This window comes from Propithecus coquereli, unplaced genomic scaffold, assembly GCF_000956105.1.
Source record: "Propithecus coquereli isolate 6110/MARCELLA unplaced genomic scaffold, Pcoq_1.0 Scaffold155, whole genome shotgun sequence".
Classification (NCBI taxonomy): domain Eukaryota; kingdom Metazoa; phylum Chordata; class Mammalia; order Primates; family Indriidae; genus Propithecus; species Propithecus coquereli.
Window position 1 is genome coordinate 3,403,982 of NW_012139969.1, and position 20,939 is coordinate 3,424,920.

General features: G+C 50.8%; 1 protein-coding gene across 1 annotated transcript in view; it reads left to right on the forward strand.

Moving 5' to 3' along the window:
* GRAMD2 (GRAM domain containing 2) overlaps positions 1 to 12,698 on the forward strand; it is a 33,261-nt gene extending 20,563 nt beyond the window's left edge. The window contains 10 exon segments of the mRNA XM_012640555.1: positions 6,194 to 6,286; positions 7,106 to 7,163; positions 7,522 to 7,597; positions 8,232 to 8,335; positions 8,962 to 9,060; positions 9,340 to 9,411; positions 10,291 to 10,353; positions 11,308 to 11,450; positions 11,576 to 11,776; positions 12,590 to 12,698. Coding sequence (XP_012496009.1) covers positions 6,194 to 6,286; positions 7,106 to 7,163; positions 7,522 to 7,597; positions 8,232 to 8,335; positions 8,962 to 9,060; positions 9,340 to 9,411; positions 10,291 to 10,353; positions 11,308 to 11,450; positions 11,576 to 11,776; positions 12,590 to 12,698 — 1,018 coding nt within the window.
* Positions 12,699 to 20,939: the final 8,241 nt, after the last annotated feature.

A 20,939-nucleotide genomic window follows, 5' to 3' on the forward strand; every position in this document is an offset into this window, starting at 1 on the left:
GAGGCACAGAGTGAAGGCTTAGGAGGCTCAGGACCCCAGGTCCAGAGCCCAGGCGGGTGCATTGGCCTTGGAGGAAGAGGCAAGGAGGCACCACAGAGAAAGGAGGGATGGGACAGGATTTTTCCAGTGATTTCCTAACATTGGCTGTGGGTTTAAAATTACTTGAGAGCCTTTGAAAGCCTGAAGCTGAACATACCCTACCTTATGACCCAACAATTCCAGTCCCAAGTGTTTACCCACAGAAGTGAATACTTGTGTGCACAAGACTGGTACTGGAATTTTCATAGCAATTTCATCATCGGCAAAGACTGGAAACTGCCCAAATGCCTATCAATAGTAAAATGAATAAATTGAAGGATATCCATACAAAGAAATTGTAAACACTAGTGAGAGTGCAAAGCTCACAATTGCACGCAGTACGGTGGATGATTCTTTCAAATGCATTGCCAAGGAAAAGCAGCCACGTAAGAGTACATGTAATATAATTTCGTTCATATAAAGCCCAAAAGAAGCCAAGGCAATCTGTGTTGTTGGAAGTCAGGGTGATGGTTATCCTTGGGGGGAGGGGGGAGCAGAGAAACCAGCAGGAGCAGGAGGGGCTTCTGGGTGGCTGGTTCCCAGGTATGTGTCCATTCGTGAAATGCATTAAACTGTACACTTGTGTTATGTGCACTGTTCTATATGTAAAGTATACTTCAACAACAGCTTAAGAAATATCTAGTTACTTAAATGCTACTCCCAGAGATTCTGATTTTACTGGTCTGAGACCGGGCTCAGGCATCATTTCTTTTTTTTTTTTTTCACCCAGCCAGCTACACATTAGAGTTAACAGGAGGATATGTTTTCTCCATAAAGTAGGAGCTGAGCTGGTGCCGAGGGAGAGGTGAGGCTGGGGTGGGGTACCTGGGTGGTTTGGGGCAGCTACCGGCGGGAGGAGCCCCAGGTCCAGGCTGCTGAACCCCGGTGTTTGAATTTCCATCCAGGACAGATGTCCACACAACTTCCTGTCCCTGGATGGCTATTTCTGTGGTTTCTGGATTTGTGCCCTGAGGGGCCCACTGCTATGATGTGTTTTTTGTTTGGAAGAGAACAGTGTTGTTTCAGGTCTTTCTTTGGAGCTCACTGGGGCGTAGCATCGCGCTGGCTGCACAAGAGGGTGGAGCTGCCCCGGCCTGGCCTTGAGAAGAGCTGGCAGGACCCACAGAATAATATCTCAGATGTCCACAGAAGCCAACTTGGGAGAGTGTGGTTGCTTTCCTGGGGAAGGAGATGCCCAAGGGGACAGACCCAGCTGGCTCAGGCCACTGGGTCTGGCTGAAGCACTGCCACCACCAGAGGCTTGGCTGAGCCCTGGAGGGAGGTTTGGCCGATGGTTAGGAAGGGATGGGTGTGCGGAAGGGGGCCGGGTAAGCTGGGGGAGTGTTGCCTGGGCATGGCCGGCCCAGGGCAGTGCAGCCCAGTGGACCCTTCAGGGGAGCAGGAGGGGCCCAGCCTGTGCTTCCCTCAAATGCCCCATCCCATCTGGGCACTTCATCCTCTCTGTGCTTTCTGCCTGCCGTCTGAGTCCCCCCTTTGATCAGTCAACCAGTATGGGCTGAGTGCCTGTGGTGCAGGGCCAGGGCTCCTGCAGGGAAGGGCCCAGCTGGCGCTGACCCCCTCAGTGCTGTCCTTTCCCTCCTCCTTTCCTGCTGGGTGTCAGTCATTCGCTGTGCCCCTGCACTCTTACTGCCTGGCTTTTTTCTCTCCTCCTCCCTGTTGCGGTGTCATCATCTCTGTTTCTGTCTCTCCTTCCTTCCTTCATTCATTTAGCAAACACCACATGCCGGCTGTGTGCTGGGGATACAGAGATGTACAAGACACACCCCTGCTGGACTTCAGAGTCAATGGGGGCAGACAGAAGTGTAAACAGACAAGCACAGTCTGGCATGGTAAGTGCAGGGGCAGCACCGGGGAAGGTGTCGCAGAGGAGGAGACATTTGAACAGGGGCTTGTAAGATGACCAGCAGCTCCCCAGGTAGATGAGCATGGGAAGGATTCCAGGCAAGCCAGCAAGGCAAGCAGGTATGGAAGGAAGCTAAGGCAGCTGGCTGTGCTGCGGGGGAGGGAGTGCCGGGGTGAGAGCGGGGAGAGAAGCAGGAAGGTTCGATGAGGAAGTGATGGGGACTAAGGAGGAAGGTGAGTAGGAGAGCGGCAGCATCAGCTCTGGGTGGCCCTGTCGGCAGTGTGCATGTGGGAAAGGGGCAGGTGTAGTCAAGGAGCTGTTACCAGCATCCAGGAAAAAGCTGATGGTGGCCTGGGCTCGTGTGGTGTAGCAGGAACAGAGAAAAATAGGTGGTTTCATGGGTTGTCTTGGCGGGTGCAGGGCTTGGGGCCTGATTGGTTGTGGGGTGGGAAGAAGAATGAGTTGAAGACTGGCTTGGGTGACTGCGGAGAATAGGGCCTTTCACGGATATCAGGTGCTCAGAGGAAGCAGCTTCGGGGGATGATGCTGAGTCACTTTGACGGCAGGATCTGAAGCTCAGGGGGGCACAAGGTGTCAGGTTAGACAGAGATGTGGATTTGGGAGCATCTGCCTGGTGGAGTCATTTTGAGCCTGTGGAAAGTAGCTAGACTCTTGCATCTCTGGGCTCCCTACTCACTGCCTCTTCCTCTCCTAGCCTGTCTGTCTCCCCTCTGCTGGCACCTCCCTGTGCTGGCCGCCCTCAGGCGCATGCTGTGCTAAGCTCAGTGAGTATTTCTTTCCACATGGGCTTGAGAGCAGCAGACACCTCCTGTGCCCTCTGGATAGGCCTTCAGACCAGGCTCAGCAGGGGCAAAGCGCCTCATGTAGGGAGTTTTCCGATCTTTCCTACTCCCTTTAATGTCAAAAATACTGCCACTCCCCTGCTCCATCCCCCTCATGACAGTAACTGTATTTTTTGTGGCTTTGATTGAAAAAATAGATATGGATTTCAGGACCTCTGATATTGATTCCACAGTCTGGGATGAATGGGTAGGAGGGTGGTTCACCACCCACAGGGTGTGAGCAACTAGCTAGAGGAGGAGTCTGTGGGTGGGAGTGGACAGCGGCCACCAGCAGGGTCAGGGAACCAGGCTGAGTCCCCTGCTGTTGAAGCCTCCCTCTTGGTCCTCTGGGTCAGGGCCCAGTTGGTCCAGGGGTGTCCCCCTGCCTGACTGGTTTTGCTGGTGAACACTCAACAACCACTTTGCCCTGGACTTTTTCATGTAGCATCTTTCCCACTTCTTTATTTTCATTCATTTAAACAAACACCATAGGGAGAAGACAAGATTAATTAGGCGGAAGTCTGAATCGAAGATGACTTTGAGAGCAGTGCGCGTTTACTCATTTTGGCCACAGGATGGGTCTCTGGGCCAACAGCGGTATCAGAGGAGAGGTTTTCTTTATGTAGATGCTGCAGGACGTACGCACAGCCTTCCAGGCTCAGGGGGTTCAGTGATGGACGAGGCAGAGTCCCTGATCTCCTAGAGCCCCTGGAGATGGACAGTCACGGCACACCAACAGTGTGCGATGAGAGGGAGACTTCCCATTGGGGCACTGTGAGTGCCTGAAGTAGGGACTCCTCACCTAGGCTGGGGGAAGCCGAGGGAAGGCTTCTGTCCCTGAGAAAGTCACATGTGAACCTAAGGATGCATTTGGTTTAGAGTCCATGCAAAGGCATGATTATCCAGGAAAGATTATATAATCCATGCAAGAGTATAATCCTACCCAGTTTATAAGGCTCAACTTCCTTTTCTCTAGGAACCCTGCAGTGATTATTTCGGTCCACAGGGATCTATGTGTCTCTGAGCTCCTGCAGCCCAGAGGACGTGAATCACACTCTCCAGTGCCTGAGGAACAGGCTCCTTGTCTCTGAAACTACGATTCAAGCTCCTTCTCATTGTTTCCCCATTTTATCTCTTGTCCATCCTTCAGGCTGGGGCGGATATTCTTTGGAGCTGAGCCCACATGCTTTTCCCTGGTGGCCCAGTGGATTCACAGGACTGGAAGGCTCAAGCTCTATAATGGCTCAATGATTTGGCCTGTATATGCTACTCGTTAGGGGACTATCCTATAGAAGGACTCAAACCAAGCGAGAAACAGATAGGTGGAAGAGATAGATGGGATCTACTACACAATAATTAAACACAAGTACAGCAAAGACACCACAGACACAATTAAAAGACAAATGACAAATTTGGGGAAATATTTGCAAAAACCATAAACTAAGCTTTAATATTCTCAATAAAGAAATTATACAAATGAAGAAAGATTCTTGCCAGGGGTGGGGGCTCATGCCTGTAATCCTAGCACTTTGGGATGCCAAGGGGGAAAAACCCTGTAAAAGGTGAAATGATGGAACCAAACCAATCCAAAAATTAACTCTGAGAGCCAAAGGGTCACATTACTAGCATAATCTGTCACTTCATAAGATTCAGTGAGAATGTATTGAAATATGTGCCAAAACCCTCTAAGTTTGAGAACGGAGGTCACCAGGCCATATGGCTGTGGCTGGGCTGATTTTGTGGGTGAGGTCACCTGCCTCTTCATTGTAACACTGCGCACAGCCTGTCCCTTGGCAGGACTCAGTTCCATACAATGGGATGCTGGGAGGGGGTCAGATTATTCTCTGAGGGTGCTGCCAGGATCTTGGGCTGAGTTGATAACTCTGCTCTTGAAGAAGAGTATGATTAGGCTGGGACTAGCACTTTGGGAGGCCGAGGCAGGAGGATTGGTTGAGTCCGGGAGTTCGAGATAGCCTGAGCAAGAAGGAGACTCCATCTTTACAAAAAAAAGAAAAATTAGCACCTGTAGTCCCAGCTACTTGGGAGGCTATGGCAGGAGGATCGCTTGAACCCAGGAATTGGAGGTTGCAATGAGCTATGATGACACAACTGTACTCTAGCCTGGGCAACAGAGTGAGACCCTGTCTCAAAAAAAAAAAAAAAGAGTGTGACTGAGGATTGCGATTTATAGGGTCCAGATCTCAGCTCCTTATTGGCTGAGGGACCACTGCGCTTAACCTTGTTACCTCTTCCTGACCTCTGCGCTGCCCTGGCTGTCCCTGCTTCTTGGCCACCCTCTCATCCTTTTTTTTTTTTCTGAGACACAGTCTCGCTCTGCTGCCCGGGCTAGAGTGCCGTGGCGTCAGCCTAGCTCACAGCAACCTCAAACTCCTGGGCTCAAGCGATCCTCCTGCCTCAGCCTCCCAAGTAGCTGGGACTATAGGCACGCGCCGCCACGCCTGGCTAATTTTTTTCTATTTTTAGAAGAGAGGGAGGTCTCAGTTTTGCTCAGGCTGGTCTTGAACTCCTGAACTCAAGTGATCCTCCCGCCTAGGCCTCCCAGAGTGTTAGGATTACAGGCGTGAGCCGCTGCTCCCGGCAAACCCTCTCCCCCTTGGTCAGCCCCTGGGCCCACTCAATTAGGGCTAGTTTGACTGCTCAGGCTTTATTGGTTCGAAGCCTGGAGGAGCATGAACAGGGACAGTCTGTGCTTTGGAACTGTTTAGTGGAGGCAGGAACTGAAGGCCATTAGGGAGCCCCACCTGCCCAGGGAGAGAATGTCTCCTCCCTTCTAGGCCCTCTCTCTGGGACATTTTGAGATGGTTTGGCTCTCATGACTGAGCTCTCCTGACTCTGTCCAAGGCTACTTCCTGGTATGGGGCAGACCCTCCCCTCCTGGCCATGCTCACCTGTGCGCTGACTGGAGTCCACCTCCCACATCTTTAGCCGCGTGAGCTGTCCGGCTTTGAGAAGGCCTCCTGCGCTTGGTGTCCTTTCCCAGAACCTGACAGTTTACAGCAACGCTGCCCGGGTACCTCAGAAGTCTGCTTTGAGGAGTGAGCAAGTCTTAAGAGTCACCCCTCCCAATGTGCCTCCTCAAGGGTGGAGCTGGAGGCCTCCCTCCGCCTGGCCTAACAGCTGCCTGACGCTCTGGATAAGTTAGATTGATTTTCCGTCCAGACCAGGCATAAACTGAGCTTCAGGTTTTCAGGCAACGCCCCCCGCAACCCCGCTTTCCGCCACATCAGCCGGCCCAGAAGCCCTCCGTCCCGAATGTAGTGTCTTCAGCCTGAATATCAGAGCCAGGCTTGGGTGGGGACAGAGGCAGCTGCCCTGGGCATGGTGGGGCTGATGGGGAAAGATGGCCTCATAAAGCCCCGCTTCCTGATGTGGGCCTGTTTCTCCCTAGCAACCAGCAAATGCCTGGAAAGACAGCTTCTCGGAAGAGCGCTGTGTCCTGCACAGAGGACCCAGACAATGCTGAGGAGCCCTCGGACTACAGGTGAGGACCCCCTTCCCAGTCAGACATACATACAGATTGGGGGGTGGGAAGGCCTCAGGAGGTGACATGTTAGAAAGGAGACCTTGAGGCTGAGTCAAAGGGGACCCTTTGCAGGTGTGTGAGGTGGGGCACAGGTTGCCTGGGGCCTCTTCCTCCTGCCCCTCGGGCCTGTCCCAGTGCACTGGGACGTAGCAGAGTCCAGGCTTCTCAGGTTTCCAGCCTCCTCCCTGCTCACCTGTCCTTTGGCAGGGCAAAGGTTTGCATTTCAGCGCCACACCCCTTCCCCAGCGGGGTGCCTCCCTCAGGTCAGGTGAGTCCCTGCTGAGCTCCTCACTGCGGAGGCCACAGGGAGGAGGCTGCAAGGAGGACAGTCCTGCTGGGAGCATGGCCAGTAGGCAGGCCCTGGACCTGTGAGTCTGACACCTCCATCTCACCCACTCCCCAAACTAGTCCCTATTCCTGCGCTGCTGCTCCTCTGCTTACCCCTTGGCCAGAGACGTGGAAGAGGGTCTTTGACACACAGGGGTGGGCAGCTCCTAAGCATCTCTGGGAGAGCGAGCATACCTCTTAGGGGCATGCTGCTCACCCCCGTCTGGGAAGGAGGGCTCTCAGCGACCCCACCCTGCATCCCGGAGTGTCTTTCCTCAGGGATGAGCTGTGTGCTCACTGTACTTATCGCTTGCTGTGTCCCCGAGAGAAGGGCCCTAGTCTCCAATCTGTCCCAAGCTCTGGCTCAAAGCCAGGGCAGAATTGGCACTGAGGATGCATGGGTAGGACTCAAGGGTTCCTTGTCCCTGGAATGGAATGTCTCCTTTGCAGTCTGCACTGGCCAGAAAGCTTGAAGGGCAAAGAGATAAAGAAGTGCAGCCGAGAAAGGGTAAGTGTGGGGAGGCTGACTTCTCACTGTTCACCAAGGAAGGGGCCCTGGGCTGCCTCAATTCAGTGGCTCCCTGGCCACCAGGCCTGTCACCAAGAACCAGGAGACGTGAGTGGGTGTCCCTTCCTGGGTGGGAATGGTGTATCCCTTCCCGTCACAGGCTACCTGTCGGGACCCAGCATCGCCAGGAGACAAACTGTGCTTGGAACTCAGCCCTCCACACCCACTGGCTGTTTACTGTTTCATGCTAAGTTCTCAGGAGAGGGGGGCTGTGGCACTGTTTCCTGTTGGCTGGAGCAGGGCCCTTTCGGTGGTCTGGTCTCCCAGGGCTTCTCAGACCCAGCCCGTATGTTTGCAGACACTACTGAGTAAATACAACCAGCAATACCACAAGCTGTTTAAGGACATCCCTTTGGAGGAGGTGGTTCTCAAAGGTGAGCTGTCTCCCTGGTGTCGCTGGACGGGCTCAGGGGCCTTGGGCCAGGTCCTCTACTCTGGAGCCTCCAAGGCACAATTTAGATATGGAAACTGGCTGACCTTTGGATGTAGTTAGTCCTTTTTTCTCCAAAAGTATGATAACACTGGGCTGGTTTGGAATATGAAGTTGGATTTATAAAGGTTTTCTTGAGGACATGTCAGAGCTTCCAAATTATTTCTGTTCTGCTCTTATCAGCGACTGTTCTTCCCTGCTCAGGCCTTTCACTGAGCATGCGGGGGCTTTTGCACACTCAAGGCAGGGCAGAGCAGAGGAGAGCGAGGCAAGGGTTCTGCCTGGGGTCGTGCGAATCCAGGCATGGAGACCAGGGCGGGAACCTGCCTGGCCCCTGCTGGGCGCGAGTGGAGAAAGCAGCAGCAACTAGCAGTCTGCTAGGGTGGAGTCAGGGCATTTGGGAGAAGAACCCTTAGAGTGCTGGGGGGATGGATCATTTGGGGCCTCAGATGGGGAAGGGAGAGTCTGAGGAAGACAGGCCCTGAGGCTGGACTCTGGGCCCCTGAGTGTGGGGACCCAGGCCCTGAGCTCCCCACCGACTTTGCTTATGGCACATCTTCTTTTCTGTGACTTCCCAGTGTGCTCCTGTGCCCTCCAGAAGGACCTCCTTCTCCAGGGCCGGCTCTACATCTCCCCCAACTGGCTCTGCTTCCATGCTGGCCTCTTTGGCAAGGATATCAAGGTAGTAATGAGTGGTAAGGGCCACCATGGCCCAGCGAGGCCCAGCCCCAGCCCTGTGGGCACGCCTCAAGTCATGCCTGGCCCTCTGCACACCGGGCCCCTGGTGAAGCCTCTCTCTGGTTGGATAAGCAGCTTCAAGGCATCCCATCCAGTGTCCAGGGAAGTAGTACTGCCCCTTCTAAAACAGGGTCCCCAGTCTAGACCCCACATCTGGCCTGAGCTGGCCTGAATGGTTCACAGCCAAATTATTCTGTCTCTGGGTATCTCAGAAATGCCTTCGGAATCAGGCAGGATATGCACTTAGGGGGAGCCACAACTGTGGCCAAGAAGTAGCTCAGGGAACGCCATTACTAGAGTGTGGGATTCTCCAAAGCAAGCATCCTTGGCCTCCTGGACACCAGGGATCATACCTAGGAGAGCCGAGAGTGGCACGGACTGTCAAGGCTGTGGCAGAGGGGTGAGGGGAAGCTAGATGAGAAGGTGCACGGCTCAGACACTTCCCCATGTGGTGCCAGGCCTCTTCATGGTATCCATGCTTGGCTCATAGCCAGCTATGGCTGGGGTCCTATGCAGGGAGCAAAGGGACTTGGGGGTGAGTCCTGAGAGAAGCATGCTTCTCCCTCTCAGGTGGTCATTCCCGTGGTGTCTGTACAAATGATCAAAAAACACAAGATGGCACGGCTCCTTCCCAATGGACTGGCCATCACCACCAACACCAGCCAGAAGGTCTGTGAGTCTCTGGGCCAGCGCTCCCTTGTCAGTCTCCGCATCCCATCCCCAGGAGCCCACAGGCTGACTCAGCACTCTGCCAGGTCTTTACTTTGCTCCACCCTGCAGCTCTCCAGTGGATATTTTAGCACATGTAACAAGCTGGAAGAGAGGTTCCTAGGCAGGGTCTTGTTGGCCTAAAATCCCTGCGGGCCTGTCCCCAATTCATGGAGGGGGGGCTGCTGGCACTGGGGTCTCGTCTCACTCCACCCTTTCTGTTTTCTTTCCATGTCCCAGTATGTCTTCGTGTCACTGCTCTCCCGGGACAGTGTATATGACATGCTGAGGAGAGTCTGCACCCACCTCCAGGTATGGAGCTCAGGAGTGGGAGCTGGGCCAGGGAGGCTGCTCAGGCCTGGATTCAGGGCTTGAGACAGGGGTGCTGGGGGAGGGTGCCCCATCTCTCTAGCACAGGGAGCAGGGGCAGGGGAGTGAAAGGCTTAGGCTCAACCTACCAGAGGCACTACTCGGTGAGCATGTCTTTCTGAGGCCAGTGGGCCCTTGTGTGTCCTATGAAGAGATGCTCCTTGACTTAAGATGAGGTGATGTCCTGATAAGCCCATCATAAGTTGAAAATATCATCAGTCAAAAATGCATTTAATACGGCGTGCCTAACCTAGCTTGGCCTACCTTAAACATGCTCAGGATACACATAGGAGCCTACTAATGGGCAAAATCATGTAACACAAAGCCTGTTTTATTGTAAATTGTTGAATATCTCATGTAATTTATTGAATACTGTACTGAAAGTGAAAAACGATGGTGGTATGGGTATTCGAAGTACAGTTTCTACTGAATGTGTATTGCTTTCGCTCCATGATAAAGTCAAAACATCCGAAGCTGAACCATTTTAGTGGGGGACTGTGTGTGGATCTGTATGCCCTCGCTGTGCTTCCTTAACGTACAGATAGACGGAAGCACGTGGCTGTTTCCCACACGTCCTACAACTCTCTCTGGCCCATGGTGGGTGGAGGGGAGGGGCAGCAGCACGGGAGAGTCAGGTGCCTGCCATTTGCCCGCTGCTCCAGCATTAAATGGGGACCCCCTGCAAACTCTGGGAGCTGGGCTTCCCCAACACAAAGTGGCTTATTTGGAGGTAGAGCTATCTTGGAGACTTCTAGTGCTTCCCCACACCTGACTCTGCCTGTTCCACATGGACAAGTGACCCCTGTTCCCTTTCCTCCTCAGCCTTCCAGCAAGAAGAGTCTGAGTGTAAGAGAATTTCCGGAGGAAGCAGCGTGCAAGTCTCTGGTGAGAGCTGAGGCTGGGAGCAAAGGCTGCTGGCCTGAGAGTGCCTGTAGTTCCGAGGAACCAGGCCATCCCAGGAGGGGCCTACAATGCAGAACTGGGGCACCAGGCTCAATGATGTGCTGGGGCACCCCTAAACCTGTCACGCTCTACCATGCAGAGCCTCGGCAGATTTGCTGACTTTCTGAGAACAGAAGTCCAGCCCCCAGAACACTGGCCAGGTTGGGTCCCACGCTTGTAAGGACACAGGGCCAGTGATCCGTCCCGTTTCCTTTGGCTGAGGCAGGAGGGCCTTCAAGAGGATAGAGATGTCTCTAAAAAGAACTCCAAGGCTGTCAGTGAACCCAGACAGACTTATTTTGGATTGGCTGAAGTTTCAGCAGTTTCTTTTGGCAGGTGGGGCCCCGGGTAGGCAGAGCTGAGTTTCTAGGGCAGGAATAGAGGTAGAAATGACCCCAGGTTGTTTGAAGTCTCCTTCGGTAACTATTAAGCATTTAGCCAGGCATGCAATATGCATAATACCACTCAGGCAATAGAAGGTGATGTTCCCATTTTTGTTGATGGAGACTCTAAAGTTCCCACTGCCAAGGTCAGTGACTTGCTCAGGGTCAGGGCCTGGAACAGAAGGAGCCATAACTAATCTAAGACATATTGTGCCAAGCACTTGGTTGTGTCCCTGGGTTGGCTTACATCTAAGATCCCACCGTGGTTCTATACTAGCAGCCTTCAAAGACATTGTTTCCTGGCCAGGTGGCTAGTCACAGCAAGAGAGCAGATAGGAGAGACATGTGGTTGCTATGGCAACTGTCCCCCAGCCCCTCGTACCTGCTTCCATCCCTGGCTAGGCCTCCATGTGGGTAATGTCTGGAGAAAGCTCTGATCAACCTGGTGTGGGCCCCTTAGGGTAAGTAAGATCCCAAGGGCCACAGTGAGAAGCTTCTCCTGTCTTTTCTGCAGGAAGTCTTCATCCCCGAGATGAAGTGGAGAAAAGTGTGCCCTGCCTCCAGGTCACTGTCCCTCCGAGACAACATCCCTCGTATCCCTCAGGCATCCGTAGACTCTACAGACGGTATCTTCCCCTCCAGAAAGCCTCCAAGGTCTGGTGAGTTCAGTGGCTTGACCACGGCAACTGCTCACGAAGGCTAGACTTTTTCTTTTCCCAGTGAAAAGGCTCACAGCCAGCAGGGCTTCTGAGAGCTGATTCTTTCTTTCTCCACATCCACATGGAAAAGTCAAGAGCCTGAGCATCTTCAGAAAATGGGGGGAAGTATGCCTGCCCCATGCTGGGCTGGGGTCCTGCCTGCGCTGAGTGTTCTCCCTTTGCAGAGAATGCTGTCTGTGAGGAGGACGAGCTGGAAGAGGAGCCCAAGAGTGACAGGGAGCTGAGGCTCTGGGACTACCAGCTCTTCAAGGTCTTCTTTGTGCTGTAGGTGACTTTGGGGCCGGGGGAAGACCCACCTGGTGTCTAGGTGTTTGGAACAGGGGATTTGAAGTGTGGGGAGATCACTATCCAGAGCCAGGGGAAAGTTCTGAGTCAAATTCAAGCTGTTGGGTGGTGTCTGAAGGCCACATGGCATGCCCTTCTGTAGCAAGAGAAAGGATCTCCATTTTTGTTCATTACACCCTGTAATTTAGGGTTAAGATTGTGCAGTGGGGTGGGGCAGGATATGGAACAGCTGAGAGAAGGAAAAGTTGCTGCACAGGATTGGGGAGGAGGAGGCTGGCCAAATTGGAGAGGGCCATCAGCTGAAGGGAAATACTGACTAGGGAAAAGCATGGCCTCCCTGCTGCCCCGCACTAGAGCAGTTTCTGGAACCCCTGACTTGTCTGTACCTCTGTCTAAGGACCAGTGGAGTGCTGAGCATGATGGGAAGTTCCATGAAGAGCCAGCCCCAGCTTTCCCTCACCTTATCCCATTAGCCTCCTCTGGCTGTGCTGGCTGGGTTTTGACTGTCATCCGCAGTGCCTGCTGGGGAAATGGGCCTACCACCTTAGGGCTCAGACAAAGGGCACAGGACTCCAGCTGGGCTGCAAGGCCACCTCGGTGGGGATGTCTCAGGACCCCCAGGTGGCCTCCGGGAAGAAAGATGCCCAGGCCCGAACACAGCTGAAGGACAAAGGGCTCTTTAAGTCTTCCAATTGCAAGAGTAGCTTAAGGTCCCACTATTTCTGGTGAGCCTCCAAAAATGCCCCTTTTCTGGAAAAAATATTCAACTTTTTCTTGCCCCTCTTTCTCCAGGATCTGCTTCTTGGTCATGTCCTCATCCTATCTGGCGTTCCGCATCTCCCAGCTAGAACAGCAGTTATGCTCCTTGAATTGGGATGGCTCGGTCCCTGGGCACAGGTGAGGCCTTTTCTCTTCCTAATGCCTATGGGACTGAGGGTTGAGGACAGGAGCCAAAAACCTAAGGGCAGGCTTTCTGGCTGACTTGTTTTAAGCTGGTTTGATGGCTTTAGCAAGGTTGGGCAGTGTGTGCAGGGTACACAGATCCCACTCTGGCCCACTCTCAGTTGGGGGCCTGGGGGCAGGAAGAAAGGCTTCACTGGTCTTCTGCCCACATCTTCTGCCTCTGGGCTCTTTCCCTGATCTGGGCATCTTTCTTGTGTGCAGGTAACAGCCACTTGGCCTTTGTCCCAACTACTTCTCCAAGAAGATTCGCTGGGTGCTAAGTCTCCACCAACCATCTCCTGGGTTTATGCTGCTGCTGTGCTGAGACTGAGTACGAAGGAAAATATTCCAGATCCCTCCCCCTTCCCCCGACTCTTCTCCCTCCCTCAGTGAGTGATCTGAAGTACTGTTTACAGAGTAACTGGCTCCTATAATTTTTGGACTCAAACAAAAAGCCAGAGTTTTTGGAACCAGCTGAGGAATTCTGTACACTAAGCTTCAGCAACCACTTAAATGAGAAAAAAATTTAACCTGCTCCTTGGAAACAGTTCTGGCACACAGGCAGAACACTGGAGGCCACCTCAAGGGACAAAGCCATGCTTTGATACCTGGGAACGTGGCTCTCTGTCATATGGCTCACTCCGGTGGTGGGGTCAGAGGCCAGAACACAAACCAGCAGTTTGGGCTCTGCTTCCCCCGCACACTCCCCTCCCACGGGCTTCTCGAAAGGAGCCAGGGGCCTGCTGAGGGCTGCGAACACAGAGAGGAGGGCTCTTGGCCAGGATTCCAGCAGGAGGCGAATTTTCATGCTCTGGGCTGAGGCTCTGTGCTGACCCCTCATGGGAAGACTGGCTGAACCTCGGAAGATGCTGCCCACAGCAGGGGATGGTGGCAGGGGCTGGGAAGGAGAAGTCCTAGAATTCCATGTCCTCAGCTCCCACTTTCTGGTGGGACAGGTGGGGCAGGGCCTTTGATCACTGTGGCCACAGACCTGGTATTGGGTCTTGCCCAGGTGTGCCAAACATGTTCAAGGTGTCCCAGGCCCTGGAAGTAGGGGGTGGGAAGGATGGAGGCTTTGATTTGAGGTCTCGCTGTGTACTTCCTGCCTGACTGCCTGCACCTTAGGCATGGCCAAGAGCGGCCTGTCAGGGAGATGTGGCTGCGCAGCCAGGTGTGTTGGTGTTGGGCCATTCGCAGGGCAGGGCTCACTCGCATCACCTGCAGTCAGTGTGTTTCAGGTCACAGAGGAGGGTCCTTCATTTCATGGGGTCTATTGTCCATTAATAAGGTGGTGGTGTCCAAGGTGGGCCTGGTGTAGTGCAGGAACCAGGCCAATGGGGTCCATCTGATACCTTTGGGGACAAAAGAGATAGGGGAGGAGAAGGGTGGACATGGTGGTGATTTTGCCTTGGAGATTCCTCCTTCTGTGTCAGGGCCTTCTCTATTCTTAAAAGCTTCCCCGTGCCCCAGACTCTGGTCTGATCTCCCTAGGACTCCCATCTGCTACGATAGTGCCTTTGGAGGTTCTGGAAGGGCCTTAAGTTAGGAGGCCAGAGGTATCAGGGAGGGTCATTGGTGATGGGCTGGGTGGTATCAGAAATAGCCACTGTTTTCCCCTCTTCAGACATTGAGAGGTTAATTAGGGGAAGAAATTCAGGTGGAAGTTATTCATTGCAGAGCCATGCTTGTCTGTCCTGTTTATTACAAACCCAACTGAGGATTGGAGGGACTGACAGGAAGTGACAACTCCCTGAGCTCAGACTGGAGGTCTCTTCATCCTCTTCCCATCCCAGTTTCTAGGATTAAGCTTAGAGTCTGGCCATGTGTGTTGCTTGCACCAAATCTGTGTGTCTCAGGTGAAACTCACTATTCCATTCTCCATACAGTGCCACCCTGGATGAATATCCAGCCTTTTTTTTTCTTTGAATCAGCCCTTTTCATCAATCTTTTCCATCATATTTTCAGGGAAATAATCCTTCTTGCCCCAGCACTTCGCCTCCCTGGTGGGGGTGAACAAATCCATTCTCTGAGCCTTGCTAGGTTGAGCCAGAGGCCATAAGAGGTGCCAAGTCATGGGTGGATGTGCCAAGATACTGGTGAACCTGGTTTTCAGCTATATCTCAGGCTGAGAAAGGGCAAGAGGCACGCTGTAGGGTAGGTGGTTTTGGAGTCGTGCTTGGGGCCCTGGGCTTTGAGTGGTGTGGCTATGCCTGTCCCTCTGGAAGGCCTTCTGTTTCTCCCTTTTGTCCCTAGCCTGGTCCTCTGGGGCCACTGTACCTTCTGTTGTGATCATTTATAAACTATGTGTATTTATACAGACCTGCTTGGATTGGCTGATGCTCTTCTAATTCCCTCAAAGTTTGGTTCAACCACCCTCAGGTTGTTCCACTATGACTTTACCTTTTTAAAATATTTTAAAATAAAAAACCTGATTTTTCTAGCATCCTATGGTATGGAAAGTTCATTTTTGTCCTTTGGCTATTCACTAAAGGTAATCTTACTGACATACTCAGCACCAAGGTGTCCGATGGAGCCCACGTCATTCCCAGAATCCCAAGTACTCTGCTAATCTCGAAGGACTTTAGCTGAGCTGGCTTACACCTCAGGTGTATGGGGAAGGGTGAGGATGGCCACAGTAAACCTCTACAGCCTTCTGCCTCTGTTGGGTGGACACTGGGGACGCTTCCCCATTTCTCCCAGGCTACTCTAAAGCCCTCTGCCTACTCAAATAGTACTATGCTTCTGATTCAGGAATTAATGTATGGAACTCAGAGCCAGAAAACTCCTGTGGCCTTTTCTATGACTTAGAGCCTAGGTATGGAGGTAAAATTACAATTTGGGCCACATCACCTTTCTTCTTTCTCCCTACAATGCCCCCCTCTAGTAGTGATTCATTCATTCAATAAATATTATTGAGCCGAGACTATGTGCCAGGTATAAGCCAGGAACTGGAGATACAGCAGTGAATATGTCAGGCAATGTCTGTGTCCCAGTGGCATTAAACTTACATTCCATGTAAAAGTAAATTCCAAGTAAATATGTAAACAAACAAGCTAATTGCAGATTGCAATTAAGTTCCATGAAGAAAAGAAACAGTGATATAGATAAAGAGGGAGATGGCTTTAGATGAGGTGGTCCAAGAAAGTTTTCTGAAGTGACAATTGAGTTGATTCCTAAAGGATAAGGAGCCAGTCATGGGAGGAGCTGGGAAAAGAACATTCCTGGAAGAAGGATCAGCAACTGCAAAAGATAGGAAAAGGCATGTATGTCCCTGAGGAACAGAGACACTGCATGTCAGTATCCTAGGATACTAACCACATGGGAGAGTGACATAAAGAGAAGTTGGAGAGGTCAACTCAACAACCAACAACAAACCAAATGACCCAAACAACCAAATGACCCAACAACAAACAACCAAATGACCTGAATTGACATTTCTCTAAAGAAGATATACAAATGGCCAATAACCAATGAAAGGATGCCCACCATCACTGATCATTAGGGAAATGTCAATCAAAACCACAATAAGATATCACCTAACACTCATTAGGATGGCTACTATCAAAGAAACAGAAAATAAGCGTTGACAAGGATATAGAAAAATTGGAACTCCTGTGCACTATTAGTAGAAATGTAAAGCAGTATAACTACCTCGTAAAATAGTATGATGGTTACTCAAAAAAATAAAAATAGAATTACCATATGATCTAGCAATTTCACTTCTGAGTATGTACCCCAAAGAATTGAAAGCAGGGTCTTGAATATTTGAACACCTGCATTCATAGTAGCATATATGCACAATAACCAGAAGGTAGAATCAATCCAAGTGTCCATTGATGGATGACTGGATAAACAAACTGTGGTATATATAATACATACAATGCAATATTATTCAGCTTTGAGAAGGAAGACAATTCTGACACATACTATAACATGGATGAACCTTGAGGACATTATGCTAAACGAAATAAGCCAGTCAAAAAAAAAGACATACTGTATGATTCCACTTATACAAGGTACTTGGAATAGCCAAATTCATAGAGACAAAAAGTAGAATGGTGGTTGTCGGGGGCTGAGGGGAAGGAGAAATGGGAAGTTATTGTTTCGTGGGTATAGAGTTTCAGTTTTGCAAGATAGAGAGTTCTGGAGATTGGTTGCACAACGTGAATTTACTTAACACTACTGAACTGTACACTTAAAAATAGTTAAGATGGTAAATTTTAGGTGTATTTTACCACAATTTTTTAAAATTTAAAGAAGTTGATAAGGTAGACAGGAGAGGAGTTTGGATTTTACACACTCCCTGGGTTGTAGCTCAGATCTGAAAGTTTGGGGCTGGGAGGGTGGATGAGTGGTTGCTGAAACCAAGTTCTTTCCTTTGCTAGAGGAAATAAACACCTGGATATAAGATACAGAAAAATATGGCTGCTATGACTTAGCGATAACCAATAAAACTCTTTAAAATATGCCTCCTTCTCACTATTCCCAGGGTTGGGTTCATAGCAGCAGCATCATGGAGAAGGCATATAATCACACTTGTAATTTTTAAGTTGAAATAGCTACCTTTATAAGGGAGAAATAACTGTCTTAAATTAGGAGAAACAGAAGTAATATATTATGCTAGAGCCTCAGTTTTGCAACATGGGCCTTAGCCAGGGAAGCAGGGTCACGGGAGGGGCAGGGTTCCTAGTGAAAAGGGCATTCGGGAATGAGGGGAGGTCAGGGAGAGCATCATCCCAGTGGAGAGGGCCTGGGAATGAGAAACGGCCCCGCCCCGACTCCCAGGTGTCCAGCCAGCCAGCCATGGCCCTCCTACCTGGTTGCCATGGCATCAGGACACCTACCAAACCGAGTGAGGTCTTGAAGCCCATGCTGCTCCTCTCCTAGCTGAATCGGGGAGTCCTAGGGCCGAGAAACTTCTCACAGGACTGCAGTTGGCCTCAGGACTGGACTGAGGCCAGATCCCAGGCTCAATCCAAAGCTGCTTGTCTCCCTCTGAGGAGGAAAAGATGACAACTGACCCACTAGGTGGCAGCAAAGTCCAGCAAGAAGACCCGGAGCCAAGAGGGTAACAGACTTCATTCTCCTGTCTCAGAGAAGGGTCCCCGCTATCCCCTTGCTGGGTGAAAACGGGCCCAGGCCTCTTCTAAGTCCAGTGCATCTACCAATCCAACGGGGATCTTCGCACAAGCGTGTTGTGGCTACTTCCCCCCAAAGACGTCTCTATCCCCGTCCCCTCTGGCCCTCTCCCCCTCTCCCTTCTCTTACCGCTTGGGAAAGGCCTGCGGTGATTCTGGAAGGAAAGCGTGTCCAGGGGCTCTCCAGACTTTCCCAAGGTCTGGCAGTAGGAAGGCAGAACTGGCAGGTATGAAGAACAAGCGTGTGTGTCTGGGCTGCGAGGGTGGAGGGTCAAGGGTGGAGAGCTTAGCTTCTAGGGCGCAAAAAATCCCAGCTCTTCCCCTGACCTGCCCTCCTTATGAGGAGCACAGAATTACAGAAAGCTGGCTCCTGTGAAGTGTGACTTCCCGATGGCAACCACACCCTTTCTCCTCTTACCTTTATTTAGAGAGCACGAGCTGGACCCCAGAGTAGAGAGGTTTAAAATTTAACAGTTACATATGCTTTGTCCACTGAAAGCGAGAGGGAGGGAGGCGGTTAAGCCTCTGAAATGATAATCCAGAGAAACCCGAGTTCATCCCTCTGCGTGCCTGACCTCCACGGAGCCAAGGAGCACCTGGCACCCAGCAGGGCCCTGCCTGCTGGGCCGCCTTCGTGTTGGCAGGGCTCCTTGCCTTCCCGGAATGTGTTCCTTCTTGTTTGCCACTCAGTGCCTGGCCCAAAGCCAAACCTGGGCTGCTCAGAATGCCATGCCCCCACTCACTTCTTCTCTCACAGGATCTGAGACAAGGCTTTCTTCCATTAGAGGAAAGGCCAGGCTCTCGCTGCAGCCTCATCCCACTGTGTGACTTCTTTAGGGACATCAGACTCTCCAGTGGCTGAAAGCAGAAGCACTTAGGAAGAATACAGCTGGGTCCCCAGTAAAGCAGAGAGTGTGGCATATTGGTATCTTATCCTATTGGCAGCCTTCTAAATTGGGCCAGAGTGGGCAAAGTGTTATTCATAAGCTGTTCATTAACTTGCTAAATGCAGAAAGGTTGGCTTAGGCACCACTTTGGGAAAATGTGACACCCACTGCTCCTGGATTCAGTCTAGCGTGAAGGCGTGTTAATTGGTGTAGGATTTCTGATGGAAGTTTTTCTTTGCTGTTAGTTCCAAATACCAGGCTAGTCTGAATGGCATGCTCTCTCCAGCACATAACTACATTTCGACAATGTATTCAGCACCTTCTATGGGCTCATGAATGTATGCTTCTGTAGACACTATGATGCTAAAATTTTCTGAGCACTTAACTCTGTACCAGGCCCTATACAGGGTGCTTTTTATTCTCATTATCTCATGTGACTCTCAATACAAGAGACTCTCAATACAACAATATATACTTTATGCTGTGGAAACTGAGATCAGTGGACCAGAAATGCAATATGGACCCCTTCAAGGAGTTGATTGAGGAGGCAAGATGGAATAGCTGCACAACGGCGTAAGACTGGTGAGCTCATGGTGACAGTAAGAGGGAATGGTACAGACTGACTCAGTGGCACAGGGGCGTGCAGCATGTGTGGGCTTCAAAGAATGAGCAAGATTTGGATCCAAGGAGAGATGTGGGGCGGATCCTCCCTAAATGTGTCTGAGGGTTAACATCAGTAAAAAGGATGGTGATGAGGACGGCAGTGCAGATGAAAACTGGGGAGAAGCAGAGTTTCTGCTGCAGAACAGATATGTAAGTGGGCAAAACCCCCCAGGATTAAATGCTAGGATGAGAAGCAAAGACTTGGTTTTCTAGGCAGTGAGGAGCTACTGGAGCTATTGGAGCATAGGAATGACGGATAATTTGATGGTTTAAAAATATTGGTTTGGCAGTAGAGTACGATGTGGAGGGAAAGTCCAGTAGAATAGTCTAGATTATGGTTTCTCGGTCTCAGTACTATTGACATTTTGGGCTGGATAATTGTTTACAGGAGTTATCTTGTGTATTGTAAGATGCTTGGCCACATCCTTGGCCTTTGCTCACCTGGTGCCAGCAGCACTGCCCCCACCCCAGTTGTGACAAACAAAACTGTCTCCAGACATTGCCAAATGTCTCCTGGGTGGTAAAACTGCCCCTAATTGAGAATCATGGCTCTAGATGGCAGGAAATGAGGGCCTCGACCACAGAATGTTGGCAGATATTTTCAGAACCAACTATATCAGTCTACTGACTTTTAGAATAGCTGATAAGAGTAAAAATCTTTTCCTTGCCACAGGAAATTCGTTGCCAATGCCAAAGAACTTAATGGCACAGAGAAAAGAGGCTCAGAAGTAGATCATTCTGTGTATTAGAAACCTCTAGAGGATACTCCAAAGCTACAGATAATGAGCTCAAGACTCATTAGCAAGAAAATGGCTGATATCAGGATTTCTCTCCCCTTGACCAGACCAACTCACAACTTACTCAAGGGCCACACTGAGTAGGGAATGTCCCCAGTCTGCCTGTAGGCAGAGAAGCTACTGATCTGTAATTTTGCTAGGTTAGCATTCAAACTTGTAGTTTTGTTTCTGACAATTGGGAGAGTGGATGAATAGAGGCTGGCCTGTCAATGAAGAGAGCTGATTTACCAAGATGTGTCTTTGTCTAAAGCAGGAATCAGTGGAAGTACAGCTTGCTGGCCAGCTTTTCGTAAACACACAATTTTATTGGAACCCAGCCATGCCCATTTGTTTACTGTCTCTGGCTGCTCTGGAGCTCCAGTGGCAGAGCTGAGTAGTTACCAGAGACCATATGACCTGTCAGCCTAAAATATTTACTATATGGCCCTTAAAGAAAAAATTTGCAGATTCCTGGTCTAAAGGAAAATGCCTGTGTTGTACAAAGCTGTGGATTCCTATTCTCATTCAATTGGTAGGGGGGGACAGATTTTCATTTATTTTTTCATCCAACTAATTATCATTGAGTGCCTATTATAGGCTAGGAACTGTGCTAAGTGCTTGGAATATATTAGTGAACAAAGCAAATAAAGATCTTTGCCTTCATGGAGCTTATATATTCTAGTGGTGAGGAGAGGGAGATAGGCATAAGTAATAAATAAATAAATTACGTAGTATG